General features: G+C 44.1%; 1 protein-coding gene across 3 annotated transcripts in view; it reads right to left on the reverse strand.

Moving 5' to 3' along the window:
- Positions 1-5,413, reverse strand: part of nrp1a (neuropilin 1a) — a 60,371-nt gene extending 54,958 nt beyond the window's left edge. Inside the window, exons 1-3 of one of the 3 annotated variants that reach the window (XM_023412916.2) lie at positions 5,322-5,413; positions 3,054-3,478; positions 1,603-1,777 (exon numbers count right to left, since the gene is read on the reverse strand). In XM_023412916.2, the coding sequence (XP_023268684.1) occupies positions 1,603-1,777; positions 3,054-3,120 (242 nt within the window). In that variant the 5' untranslated portion in view covers positions 3,121-3,478; positions 5,322-5,413. Of the gene's footprint in view, positions 1-1,602; positions 1,778-3,053; positions 3,479-4,867 lie in introns of all 3 variants that reach the window. The other 2 variants (XM_023412915.2, XM_023412917.2) reach the window with 2 other exon arrangements.
- Between the last annotated feature and the right edge of the window lie 8,328 nt (positions 5,414-13,741).

Consider the following 13,741-nt stretch of genomic DNA (forward strand, 5'->3'; position numbering starts at 1 on the left):
CCTACTCATACCCCATTCCTCGCTCTCTGTTTCTAACTGAGGATCGTAGACAGTTTAATGGTCCCGCCGGTGCTGAAATTGGACCCAAAAGAAGTGTCAAGGAGCAGCCGGGCTCAGAGAGACAACACCATTCCCTCTGCCATAAATCTCTGACAGCAATAAAGAAAAGGTTAAAGTGGGATTGAAATCCGGGATTAAAGAACCAAACCCCTGCAAACGTACACCGGGGCCATTCAAGGAGCACAAAAGACGCGTAGGGTCCAGGTTTTTCTTTCGGGTGGAACAGGGATACAGTAACAAGATCCAGCAAAGCCCCGTACTCTCCCGAGCCCTGCAGCGTAAACAAACAGCTGAGACCGAGCGGGGCTGAGGCACCGACACACGCACACACACGCACACACACAAAAACCCCACACACAATCACGGACACACAGACAAGGCAATCAGAGCGAGGCTTTCTGCCCAGGCAAGGCTCACCTCAGGGCACCGGCACTGACACAGGCTCATCACATTACTGTCTGTCTCCGGTTTCATCGGCTTAAACTATCTCTCTGACAACAGGTTAGCTGCTCAGCCTTTTGTCAGATGTGACAGCTCGCGGCTTACCAGTCAAATAAGGATCAGTAACTACCTGTAACTGAGAGATCCACCTTAAAAGAGTTATTTCACCTCGTTTTGAGTCGAAAGAAATCCCAGAGGAGGAAGGTAATTGTACTTGTTTCGAGCTCTGACATTAACAGAGCGACTGCCTCATTAAAATAAACTGAAATTTGTTCTTTAATGTCATCCATTCCTGCAATTTCTCGCTTGTTTTGGAGAGTAATGGGATTTTATGAAAGTAAATGGCTTATTAAGATGGACATTTTTTTCAGTTAATGGCCTCTAGTGAGTTTTTGGCCCCTCGGCTCTGCCCCCAGAAGCCTTCTGCAAAAGTACCGTAGCTCAAATCAGTATTATAGCCCGGTGACTTCATTCTACAAAGACGAGAAGCGAGGACACTCCAAAACCAAACGGCAGGGGTGAGACATTCCTGCCGCCCTATGTAGTGCCAGAGCGGGAATACATCAACACTGCCTCACAGAGCCAGCGGACACTAGATGGCGCAGTTTCATGTGCAATATGCATAAGGGAAGGGAGGGACGCACGCACGCACGCGCGCGCACACACACACACACACATAAATGCAATAAACCTCACACGAACTGTATATAGAAAAAACACATGTATACAATATTAAGAAATCTTAAAGTATGTATTTGTGTGTGAACAGCATATGTTTGGATTAAATTATTTGTCACAGCCTCTTCTAGTGTTGTGGTTCCCAGAAGAAAGTCAGGTCTGGGGCCAAGTAGGTGTGTTTTAGATGTTTCAGAGACAGTTCAGTTACTGTAATTGTGTTATGTCATTTGATTGCAGAAGAAAAATATGTGAGATTCACTATTCTGATCAGAGGTTTCACCCTATCCAACATAAAACTAACTTCAGATCAGACTGGGGGCCCAAGGGACAAAATCTCACAGAACCAACGAGCTGAAGAAAAAAAAACAAAAAAAAACACATCTGCTTTTCATAGACAAGATGGCTAACTCATGTTGTACTTACTTGCACTCCCGGTCCTCCAGATCGAAATGCGGATTGAAGTTGATGAGGATCCGCTGGTGAGGACCAGGCGCCGAGATCACCCACACGCATCTCTGAGAAGGGGGATAAGACATGGGGTATCCGGGCGAGGTGAGGTAGTTGGCAGCTGAGATCCTGATGTTGCCTCCACATTTGTCTGCAGAGGCGAGTGAAAGGAGTTCATTAAAGAAAAGATGGGAATTTGGCTGATCTATGGCAGCTTACAGGACTGCCCCTCACACAACTACAACACAAACTTTATCTATCTATCTATCTATCTATCTATCTATCTATCTATCTATCTATCTATCTATCTATCTATCTATCTAGTGAAGAAAATCCAATTCAGCCATTTTACAAAGTCAAATTGATGAAGACAAACAAATATTAAAGGGTCTGTATGTACTTTGGTATTCTGTATTATTAATAATGGTAATACTGGGTCTAACAGAATAGAGTATTGCTTATGATGAGCCCATGAAGTAGACAGTTGTTTCATTCTTCTTTTGGTTCCTTACATAAAAATGAGAAAGGGGGCTTTTAGGTTTCAGTTTGATGCAGAGTACAAACAATCCAAAAAAAAAAAAGGTCTGAAGGGAAAGTTTTGTTCTGCTGAAGCCAAAAGTCACAAGGTCCCACAGTTTGCTCCTTTAAACCTGCCTCAACAGTACGTTTCATCATCAAAAGGAATAATCCTTTGTTTTTTTTGTTTTTCAGAGGCCTGCTGCTGCCATTCACATTTATCTTCATTTGCGCCTGTATTCATCCTTTTATTACAAAAGCCTCCACCATCTGCTGCTCTAACCTGTGCGCACACCTCTAAAAAAATCAATTAAATTGGAATAAAGCGAATAAGGTAAAAAAAAAATAAATAAAAAAAACTGCGCAAAGCTTAAATGAAACTGATGCTGCGAGAAAAGAACTTGGGGAAGTTCAGCGTGACTCTCAGAAATACCCAACAGTTTGGTGACTGATAGCTGGACGGAATCCGATTTCAATCATTTAATAAACTCTGAAAGAAAAACGTTATGTTTCTTAAAAGTCTCACAAGATTCTGTAATGGGCACTGAATAAATCCAATAAAGCCATATTTAAGAATAGGGGCTTTTAAATTGTGTTATAGGAGGTAAACAACGTTTTCACAATAAACTCATTATCCAACAGCGTATCACAAAGAACATCACAGGAATATTTTAAATATTCGAGAAAAAAGATAAACAAGAAAAAAGAGGAAACGCAATTAAAAGATCTCTATAGAAAGAAGAGGGGGGTTTCTATAAGCGTTGGCAGAACGATCAGGTGAGCGACCTGCGCGTTTGCCAGAAGATCAGCGGAGATCGGAGAGAGCTAATCTTTTAAAAAAATATTGGGATTAGTAGCCTTGCAGAGTACATAAAGGCTTTATTTAAATAGATATCAGATGTCACTCTTACCGTTTTTGAAAGCCTTGACCACCAAGAGGATTCCCATGAACAGGATAAAGACTAATCCACAATGCATCCTTGTTTTATCTCCAAAAAAATAAAATTACGCATTCAAAAAAAAATCTCAAAATGAAACTCCTCCGAAAGGTTTTTGGTCACGTATTCTTCTTTTCTCCTCTTAACTCGGTAAATAAAGCACAAGTGTCTCTTTTAACGAAGTTGGAACTGATCTGAGTGCGGGCTCAGGTCGCTGGCATCCTGTCATTCAGCTCCTGTTTCCTCTCGCCTGTGCCGGCTGCGCTCCTCTCTCCAGCGCCGACCGTGCCATATCCTCTCCAAAGAAGCCAAAGCGCGAGGAATATGAAGAAATGACCCACTCCCTTTGCGTCCTTACTCCGTCAAACGATGCCCGGGATGCAGGGGGTAATCCTTGGCTGTGGAGGTGAGAGAAACAGACGGATAGATGTGAGCAGGTTATGAAAGCCTGATGCCGCCGTGCGCACTGGACATGCCCCCCCGAATCTGTCCAAACCTCTGCCGATACGTATAAGACTATAAAGGCACGGATACACCCCTTCCCCAAAGTGTGACCGCTTCACTTCTATAGGCTCAGAGCGGGGAGTCGAAGAGGTTTATGATTGGCTTGATTACAAATAGCCAACCTAAGTGGTAAAAGCCCCGTGTCTTTATATGTAAGCGGAGCAGCACACTGAGTCACAGAGCACCAGCAGTCCGTTAAGTGACATGACTCTCTCTCTGTCTCCCCTTCTTCCTCCCTCTCTCTTTTACTCACTCACTCACTCACTCACTCCTCTCTCTCTCTCTCTCTCTTTCTCCCTCCCTCCCTCCCTCTCTCTATCTTCTCTTACAAAAGGGGAGTTAGACATTAATGGAAGATGTAGTGACACGACAGGACACCCTGTAGGAATATTTAAAAACACACACACACACACACACACACACACACACACACACACACACACACACACACAAAACGGGTTATTGGGAGAAAATGCCGCCATGAATCATTTAAAAAAATGTTCTATTTTGAATTTGGATTGTGAGGAATACTGTGGGAGTATCTCCTCAGGATGTCCTCTTCCGCTTCTATGTGGGACTGATCATTATACGTGACACACTGAACTGCCTATCAACAGAAGTTACTCATAAGACTGATTCCCCGGCTCAGATGGAAACATGTCTGTACTGCAGTGCTTATTCTGGGCCCAGTGTTTTTCTTTTTTTTCTTTTTTTTTTTGCGCAAGACCTAAATAAGAGAAAATGTTTTCTGTTATTTTTTTTCCCTCCTTGTCGATTTCTTTTATGCACCAGCAGCTATCCAGATGCGCCCGACCGTTAAAGCCTGCCCCACAACAGTGACACCATTAAACTGGCACTCCGAAATTTAGGGAAAATCAATTAAAGCGTATATTATAGTAAGCCTCGGTCGTTTACTCCGGGCTGCCCTTACTGGGTCACACTGCACAAAAAACACCGGGGCCGGCTTGTATAAAGCAACCTGAGCCTGCACATGCTCTCCTGTGCTGCACAATCATTCACAAACACAATGCATGGCAAAACATGTTAATGAAAAATGACTCTTAATATGTAGGGATGTTGTAATTTGTACATTTTAAAAGCACAATATAGATGGCCCTAAAGCAATAATGGGATCATATCAGCCAAATGTTTCAAACTGAACGTGATATCATGGAAAATAAAGAAGAGGAAAAAAAAAAAGCTGTTGTAATTGCAGTGAGAGGTAACGCAGCAGTATTTCTTTCGCCCCTTTGCATAAGTCAAATAAAAACAGCTGCATTCACCTGCGCCTTGAGGACTCGCAAACCGCAGGCATCCAGCCCTCCTCTCTCCACCTCCAACATGCGTGGAGCAGAGTCTATACGATCCGACACACTTCCTCCGATTCTGTTCAAAATGTCACCGAATCTTCTCCGGGTCCGCGCTAAAGCGAGTCAAGTTATCTCCCCCCGCGAACCCCCTTTTTTTTTGAAAAGCCGGGGGAAGAACCACAGCGCAGTCCAACCCGCTCCTGGGTCCCCACCGCGCAAAGACGCACAGCCGATGCCCGGAGACTCACTCTCCTCTCCGCGTACAGACTAATCTCCTCCCCGCAGCTCTCTCCGGGTCTCCTCGTTTCGCTCCCTCCCATTCAGCGCTGTCACAAGTGAAGTCCCGGCCAGTGTGAGGTAAAATAGACAGTCCCAAAAATGTAAAAGGAAGGGAAATAATAATATAGATAAAAAGCAAAGTCCTTACAGATCTAACGTAAGTTTTTTTTCTCCTTCCCGTCTCCGTCTCTCCGTGCGCCACCGCTCTCGGCTCCTGCGCTGATGCAAATGCAGAGGGTTTGAATCCCTGCCAGACCCACACGCCTCTTTACGAGGGATGAGTACGCGGGCGCGCGTGATCGTTCGTGCGCGCGCGCGCGCGTGTGTGCTGGTGTGTGGAAGGGGGTGTCTCTGCAATCAAGATGCAGATTTCACCCTGCTGCTTCTCCCACTCTGCCAGCCTGTAGCCTTTACAGGACGCGTCAGGCAGTCACATTAGACGGAGAATGCGCTAACCCGACGGCATCTCTGCACTGGCGTTTTTTTATTTATTTGTACCGAATCACTCAGAGAGACTGTTTCTCAGCTTTATCTGCCCTTATGTAAAACTACAGGAATCCTGTTACATCCTCAGCATCCGGTAAACCTGCAACTCCATACAGGAGGATTGTCGGATAATTAAAGTGATATCATAGGAGATAAATTAGATACAATAACGTACATTAAGGTCACTATTGAGCATAGCACACACTACAAGTCACTATAGCAACATCCTAACAATACTATAGAGGAACTATATGGGCAGATGTACTGTTTTCTGGGAGCCTATAGGGGCCCAAGGGTCTCAGTGCTGTTACCGTGAACAAAGAAGCTGCTCTCTCTTGGTGTATGAGCAATCTGTCCGTCACCCACTTCAGCCTGTGCCAAAAATACACACAGACTCGTGAATGACAGCATATGTCATTCAGTACACGATCTCAGGGAGAGAGAGAGAGGGTCATCAACATTATAGGTGTTAGATTTGACACCAACCAGGAGCAACAAGTCTATAGTATCCTATATTCATTAGTCATGATTCAAACAAGACTGATAGGAATGAAAACTTCTGCTGGACTAAATGAACTCTTGACAGAGCAAAGAGGATGAAGAAAAAAAAAATCCTCTTTTGGTGCCCAAATGTTTCATTATGAATAAGCCTCTGACTCAGTGCACACATACAAACTTTCCTTTCAGAAGACTTATTTGAAAAAAACCCCCAAAAAACCAAAACAACAAAAAAAGTGGAAACAGCGAAACTTCTGCTCAAAACCCCCATTCATATTATTTTTCTGTCCTTGTGCAACTCTTCAGTAACAGGAACTGAAACTTCCTGTCACAGAAAATTCAGCCCCATATAGCTGAAACTTCCTCAATCGTGATTCTCTAACCTCTGTCACTGGACCTGAGGGGTTAAGCCTATAGCAGGCAGGCTGCTGATTTCTCTGCTGTTTTAGCTCAATGGACTGCAATAACCGCAGGCTTCCAGCTGCAGGTCTCTGTGGTTAGGAGCCTTCTGCCCTGTAGGGGGCATCAGAGCTGGTGAGCGGCTCAGAGAGAGAGAGAGAGCCACCCCATTGCTCCTCAGGCTCACCTCACTGTACTGCCTTTGAGATTGCACAGCTGGGTTTACAAACAAGTGTGCTGATTAAAGGGTTTTTGCTGATTTAATCACTGTATTCAGTCAGACTTCCCATGCATCTGCTTTAAGACTGTTCTTATTCCTTTTTGTAGTGTAATAATAAATCCAACTGTGTATTACATATTATCACCTCCCTCTTCTAATAAGTTGCAAAATCGCTGTGTGTTCCACTGTGTGGAATGCAAGCAGCACTTTGTCAATTCAGGAGGTTGACATATGCTTTATGCACATGGCGCACTGAGATGTCTTTATGAAAAGTTTTTGTGACACAATAGAGCAAGATAAGCCCACAGTCAATGCACGTTATTATTTTTTATTCCTAGAGAGAGGGAGACAGAAGATCGAGTGGCTTTATTCCCATCCCAGCCCTGGTAATTCTCCGTCTTGCTGATAACACAAATGTTAAAATGGTGCCGGGCATCTCTATCAAAGGCAGCGCTAACTAGCCTTTCGTGTCTTCTGGATAACACAGGAACAATGGCTTAGAGTCATTTCACAAGGGTGCCTGCCTGTGCCGTATCTAAAATGAGGGGGGGATTGTAAGGGAACAATAAAAGAGCCATTTAAAGGATTTGCTTCTTCATATTTATCCGCACTAATCTTTAGCACAGCCCCGATGAATAATTAGCTCTGGTACAAAAGCAGACATTTTATGGCTCCTGTGAGCAGTGGACTTGATTTCATTAGCCTGCCCTTTATTCACCAAAGTGAGTGAGTCAGAGTGAAATGTTCAGGTTCAAACCATTTGGCACAAAGTCAACGTGAGCATCCCGCCTCGGTTTCTGACTGAAAAATATGTCAGCTGCCGAGAATTCAGACATGATTTAACACTTCTTGTGCTATTTTGGATCAGAGGTTATTCACAGGTGACTAATTAAAGAAGAAACTTAATAAATAATGTTCCCATTGAAGTGTCACTGGATGGTTTGATGAGTGGATTGTATGTTATGGCTTGCCCAGTCAAATCTCAACCCAAAAAGGAACCCCTGCGGGTAGACTGTGCACCAACATGTCAGACAACGCTCTCCCTCACCCACATTAAAACACTAAATCAGGGAATATACTTCAGAAGAATGGTGTCCATCCCTCCAGTGCAGCTCAAGAGACTTGTAGGATCAATGCGAAGGAGCGCTGGTGCAATTATGAACGCTCGCGGTGGCCCAACATCTTTCAAAGCAACCTATCACCAGACAAAAACATGAATACTCTCTTTTCAGCCAGCGCCAGTATCTTAAAAATGATTTGCTTTTTTCACGTTGCAGCTACAGCGTCGTTGAGATCAGGGAAAGATGTTGGAGATGCTTAATGAAGATGCAAATGTTTATTGCAGGTCTTTGATAGGAGGCACACTCTGGTCTCCTAGTTGAAAGTTCTGCATGTCCATCAACCACACTTTGATCTTTCAGTAAGATTTCACTTAACATTCTGGCGCCATCCCTCTCAGGGCGTTTTCAGATCTGCGTTGTTTAGTTCTGTTGAATTGGGCACCGCTTCCTTATAACACTTTGGTGCAATTTGTTCGGGCAGAAGTGAGCACATCGTACTTTGGTACAGACCAAAACAAGACAAGACATTCTGGAGTTTAATAATCAGCAGAAATCAGCAGGTAGCAGAAGAATAAAATCAAGGTTTGAGCTGGACTAGCAACAGAATATGTTGTCGTCTTTGTATTCCAGCAGATGGGACCTTCTTCAGGACCTTCTTCCTGTGTTTACTTTCTAACTTCCACCCCAGCCCGGGTCACTCCATAACACGGGAAAACGCAAGTTTACCAACTCATCCACTGAGACGGACCAGAGCAAACAAAACGCCCTGAAGCTATATTACATCCCATTAAAACTGTACTGATCATACAGTACCCAAAACAGTTTACTGGTGAGGAGAATCAAACCAGTTCGCAGCCTCTGGGGAACAAGCTGGGCCACCCATTCAGAGATTTCCTCCATTTTCCGATTGCAGCTGCACAGCGAGGCCCGATATTTTCAGCCCTGCTGCCCCAAATGACTGGGTGCAGGATGCCAGTCCTGATGTCATATCAACCAACGTATGTTGCACTGATCTCAGTCAGACTCTGCGTCTTGCTTGCTGCTGTCACATGCGCCATTTAAGCTCTCGGATTTATATGTTAAAAACCCCAACCTTTGATATGAGCTACACCATATCCATCTTGGCAGTGTACTAAGTTCTCTGACTGTCTGAGAGTGAATCAGGGACATCACCGCGGCACATACTCTGGACTTTCGTGTTCGGTATGAGATGACAAATATGGTATTTCATCCACTAGCAGGAATATTTAAATGCATGTTCCCATTCCACTGCATTACAAAGTGGATTAGAGCTGCAGACCATGAACTTTTTAAAAGACCTTGTTACCTACTAATCATACTGTGTTCCACATTCTCCTCCATGACAACCACAGTAAAAGAGCTACAAGGAGGGAGGTTATTGTGTATGTGAATAGGGGGCTATACAGCTCTCACTGTAAAGACGCTGCTGCACCGTATCTGTTTCACAATTTCCAGCAGCTGTTGATAATTACCAACCAAAGAATGTTTCACACTCTCTTGAGCAGGCTTGCTGGCACAAACGACACACCTTCAAACTCTGTCAATGTGTCGTAATCCTGGGCTTTTTTTTTTGTTTGGGGGCGGGAATGTGGAATGCACATGTGCGTGTTTGTGTGAGACGGGAGGTGGAGGAGCAGGGAGGTGAATGGATTTGAAAACAAAGGGGAAGGAGACAAACGGAAGCCGAGGTGAGCCGGCTCTCTTATGTTCACTTTTCTGAGGCTCTGGGTGAAGACATGGGAAACAGAGGAGGCCCTGAAGAATCCCTCCACCGCTGACTCTTGAAAGGCGGCGCGGTGGTTGTTGCGGTGGGAGGGGAGGCTCAGTCGGATCAAGGTCTGGAGTAATTGCAACAAAGGCGGTGTTTCTCCTCCGAGGCGTTTTGGGGCGAGGTGAAACTAAGTGTGAATGGAATTAGCAGAGGAATGAATAAAGCACTTCTGAAGTTTAGAGACATTATGGTAATAGAGAAAGAACAACTAAGCTGAGACGTTTTCAGGGATATTCCTCATTCAAACGGAGACCGGGGAAACGGAGATGAAGAGGAGGAGGAAGGAAGGCGGGGTGGAGGGAGATAGAACAAAAACATAAAGAAATGGCTTCATTAGAAGTAGAAACATTTACAGTGACATTTAGTGAAGCGAGGAAGATGTATGAATAAATATGCATAATGTTGCCGGGAAGCAACGAGAGCTTGTGAGGGCCAGAAGGAGGGTGAGAGTGATGGCTTCTGAATTAATGATGAGGGGAGCCTACTGTCTGTCTCTGGGTGTGCATGTGGGTCTGTATGAGTGTCTGCACATGTGACAGCATTTAACTGCAAATGGATGGGTGTGTGTGTGTGTGCATGCCCCAACTTCACTCTCACACACACACACACACACACACACACACACACACACACACACATATCCAAATCATTCTTGCAGCACCCCAATTTCACATCATCACTGATGGAAATTACCCAATCCTCGATACCTAATCAAGCGATCATTTTTTGGAGACACACAGACTTGCGATTGTCTCTGATGCTTAATTACATTTCTGGAAAGCCAGGGAGCAAACCGCCTGGCAAATTCCAATTTTTGGTGCAGATATATTTTTTTTCTTTGCGGGTGAGTTAATGTTCTATTCTGCACTTTCTTTTTTTTTTCTTTCCCTCCACCACTTTGGAGGGTTGAGATGATGAATATTGTGCTGCTCATCATCAAACGCACAGGGAGAAGCCCCAGAGATCAGGGCAATGGAGGGAAGGGGAGGGAGGTGTAAAGCGGGAGGGAACTGTCAGGGAGAAATGCTATGTAGGTCAATGAAGAATTGCACTGGGATATTGCCTCCTCAGCTCACAGTCTGGGAAGCTGATTTGATTTCTGGTGAATCCATCCGACTTGAATTATGAGAGATTACCTTCCCTAAAATCACCTCGGTGACTGCCGTAGAAACCCTCTGCTCTCAGGGGAGATCTAGACATAGAGATCTATGCAGTGAATTGGATAATATATATACTTCAAGTCTGTCCAAGTTCTTCAAAGAAACCTGAGCCATACAGTTTCTAGCTTGTGGAGGTGTGTCCTTCAGATATAAACTGGCATGTAGCATGAACTCACTTTATCCAGACATACAGGGACATCACATGCTGTAGGTTCCTGCTTTGTGTATATTAAATAGCAAATCATACTAAGAGCAACACTATTGCAAGACAGGAACATTGACATTGGCCGATTCTCCAATCGAGAGATGTACCTCAGAGTACATTCATTGCTAGCACTTTTAAATGTATTCTTTCTACAAAACCCACAAAGGTAACTCACCGTCTGCTTCAAGGTGAGGGGAAGATTGTTCATATAGATAAAGCGAGAAAGCACATCTGTGACAAACTCCTTTCTCCCTCATGAATGTCTGAGGTTACTACATGTCCCCAAGACCCCACCCCCACACCTACATCTTTTCTTGATGACTCTGCAGGAAGGACACGCCGCTTCCTGTCTTTCTGTAAATCGTGAGCTCGTTTCGGTGCCAGCGTAATTCCTGAATACCCATACTCTGCTGGTATTTAAACTCTAGTCCAGAAGAACAATGGAGAGTTGAAGGGGTAAGTCCACCCAGGGGGTCCAGATCAAAAGGGGAATGTGAGTGGCAAGCAACCGTCCGACTGTAGTGAAACCAGAAAGCTAAAAGTGAAGCTGGAGGCCTTGATCATCAGAGATACCGTTCACCACATATCAACTGAGAGAGAGGGCTCTATGATTTAAACATCCGCAAACAACAAACTTACAAACAAACCTCAGGCCCTTACACATACAGGAGCAATGTGAAAGCAAGAGAAACCACGTCATTGAAATAAGACTGGATAAGTCCGACCACAGGTGGATGATGATGATGATGAAGGTCATTCAACAATTTCTTTTCCCAGAACTTCCCAGAGAACAACAGAAAAACATCAGAAACAATAAATATAAGCAAACAACAGTTACTGTCACCCTTATAATTTTATGCATGTAAATAAATATCCATGAATTATTCTCTCTGAATCTCCTCCTGCTTTGATCCCTGATGAACACCTAGCAGGGTTGAAACACAGCGCCTTTTCTTTTTCATAGTTGTCTCATGAACAAGCTCTGTACTTAAAAAAAGGCTTCTTTTTTTTCACGCTGTGGCTTTCGCATTGTTCCTGCTGAGAAATCACGTAACATGACACCATTACACTGCACATTGTTAACCTCAGAGCTCGGGGGTGGAGGCGGTGGATTGATTCATTGTTCCCCTTTTTGAAAGAAGTCGCTCCATGCTGTTTATGTATTTTGTATTTCCCGACCCATCACTGTCTGTGGGTAGAGAAGTTTTCTAGGCTCTAGCAGCATCAAAGTTTTTGCTGCTTCTGAATTTTTCAGCTGAGCAGATATATTTTTACATATATATTTAAAGCAGCTTTAATGCCTCTAATAGATGATAATACTGCAGTGGTGGTAGTTTGACTTCTGAAGGAATTTTTCCTTTGGTTAGATAAAACGCGCTGCTAGGTGAAATCAAGCCCCGCCCTGCCTTCCATGCTTTGTTAGTTTGTTAGTAATTGCCACAACAGGTGGTAAACCTAGCTGCCCCTCTGGCCCTCCAGCCTCACAAGGGGGTTAAGGACACACACACAACAGGGTTAGAAATGGAGCCCGAGACAGCAGCACAGTGAGCACAAAGCCCAGTGTCCTAGTGATTAAGAAGAGGAAATCCCAACAATGGCGGCCCCAACCTCTGATGGTAAAGATTATCTGAAACAGTGAGACGGGCTGCTGAGGAAGATGAGACGCTGGCCTTTGTAAATGAGTGAGTGCGTGTGTTGCTGAAGGGGTGGGCGGTCTCACTGTGTCAGCTTGTGTGAGTCAACATGGACCACTCATTCAGTGTGTGTGCTGTCACGATGATCATTTCTAGATTTTATGTGGCTATTTTACTATATTTGTGTTTGTCTTTTGTTTTTCTGTCTTTGTCACACGGTCTGACTGTTGTGATGCAGCTGCGCCTGCTGACAAAACACTATCATGTGACAGGACTGGTGATTTAGTCTTGGATTATTTACCGAAGAGTGACAGGATGTGACTAAAGAGGGACTGAGAACACAGAAAAAAAAAGTTGATTTTTGATTCAGATCCAACTTTGCCAGGAAGTAGTAGTTTCACCATGATATCTCAGTCACACACAAACACATCACAAGATTGCTTTTTCCAAAGAAGACCAAAGATGGTCACAAGAAGTGAAAAATGTTTGGTATGCATAGAATAACTGTACTTTTTCTGAAGGACTCATTCTGTGTTTTTCCCCCGGAAGCAAAAAACAAGTGAGGGAACCTCTCACATCAAAATGCATTTCAAACTTCTGAAAGCAGCTACCTAAATGCACTTCTCTCTCAAAGTCATACAAGCATTTGAGCTCATCAATAAGACTTAGATTTCTCCAGCAGCAAACTGATTCACATCACATGCTGGTCAGGAAATAACACCATCCTCAGTGCATGGGAGAACTTCTGTAAATAATTTTTTCTAAATGAATCCGGCTTTCACCCTAAAACAAACTAATGGCCTCCTCAGTCTGCTCAGCACGGCTTAATGGGATTTTAAGGTGTAGCAACAGTGAGGAATATATTGTTCTGTTATGGATAGCGTTCTTTCCTCTTTACAGACTGATGATAACATTTAACAAAGTTGAGAGCTGTAAGTATTCCTGGTTCAGGAATGCAGTTTTTCTTTCTCATTGCCACCCAGGTTGACAAAATGACTCAGCCCAATAGCAGCCTAAATTTAACATGCCTGATGGCCAGACCCAGGACGAATGATGCACCAGAGTCAGTCCCGGTGCAGTCTTCTGATTCTGGGGAGCAACACTGGCCCTTTC

This window comes from Seriola lalandi, unplaced genomic scaffold (genome assembly GCF_002814215.2).
Source record: "Seriola lalandi dorsalis isolate HSWRI2012SDOR001 ecotype SW California unplaced genomic scaffold, Sedor1 jcf7180002054494, whole genome shotgun sequence".
Taxonomy (NCBI): Eukaryota; Metazoa; Chordata; class Actinopteri; order Carangiformes; family Carangidae; genus Seriola; species Seriola lalandi.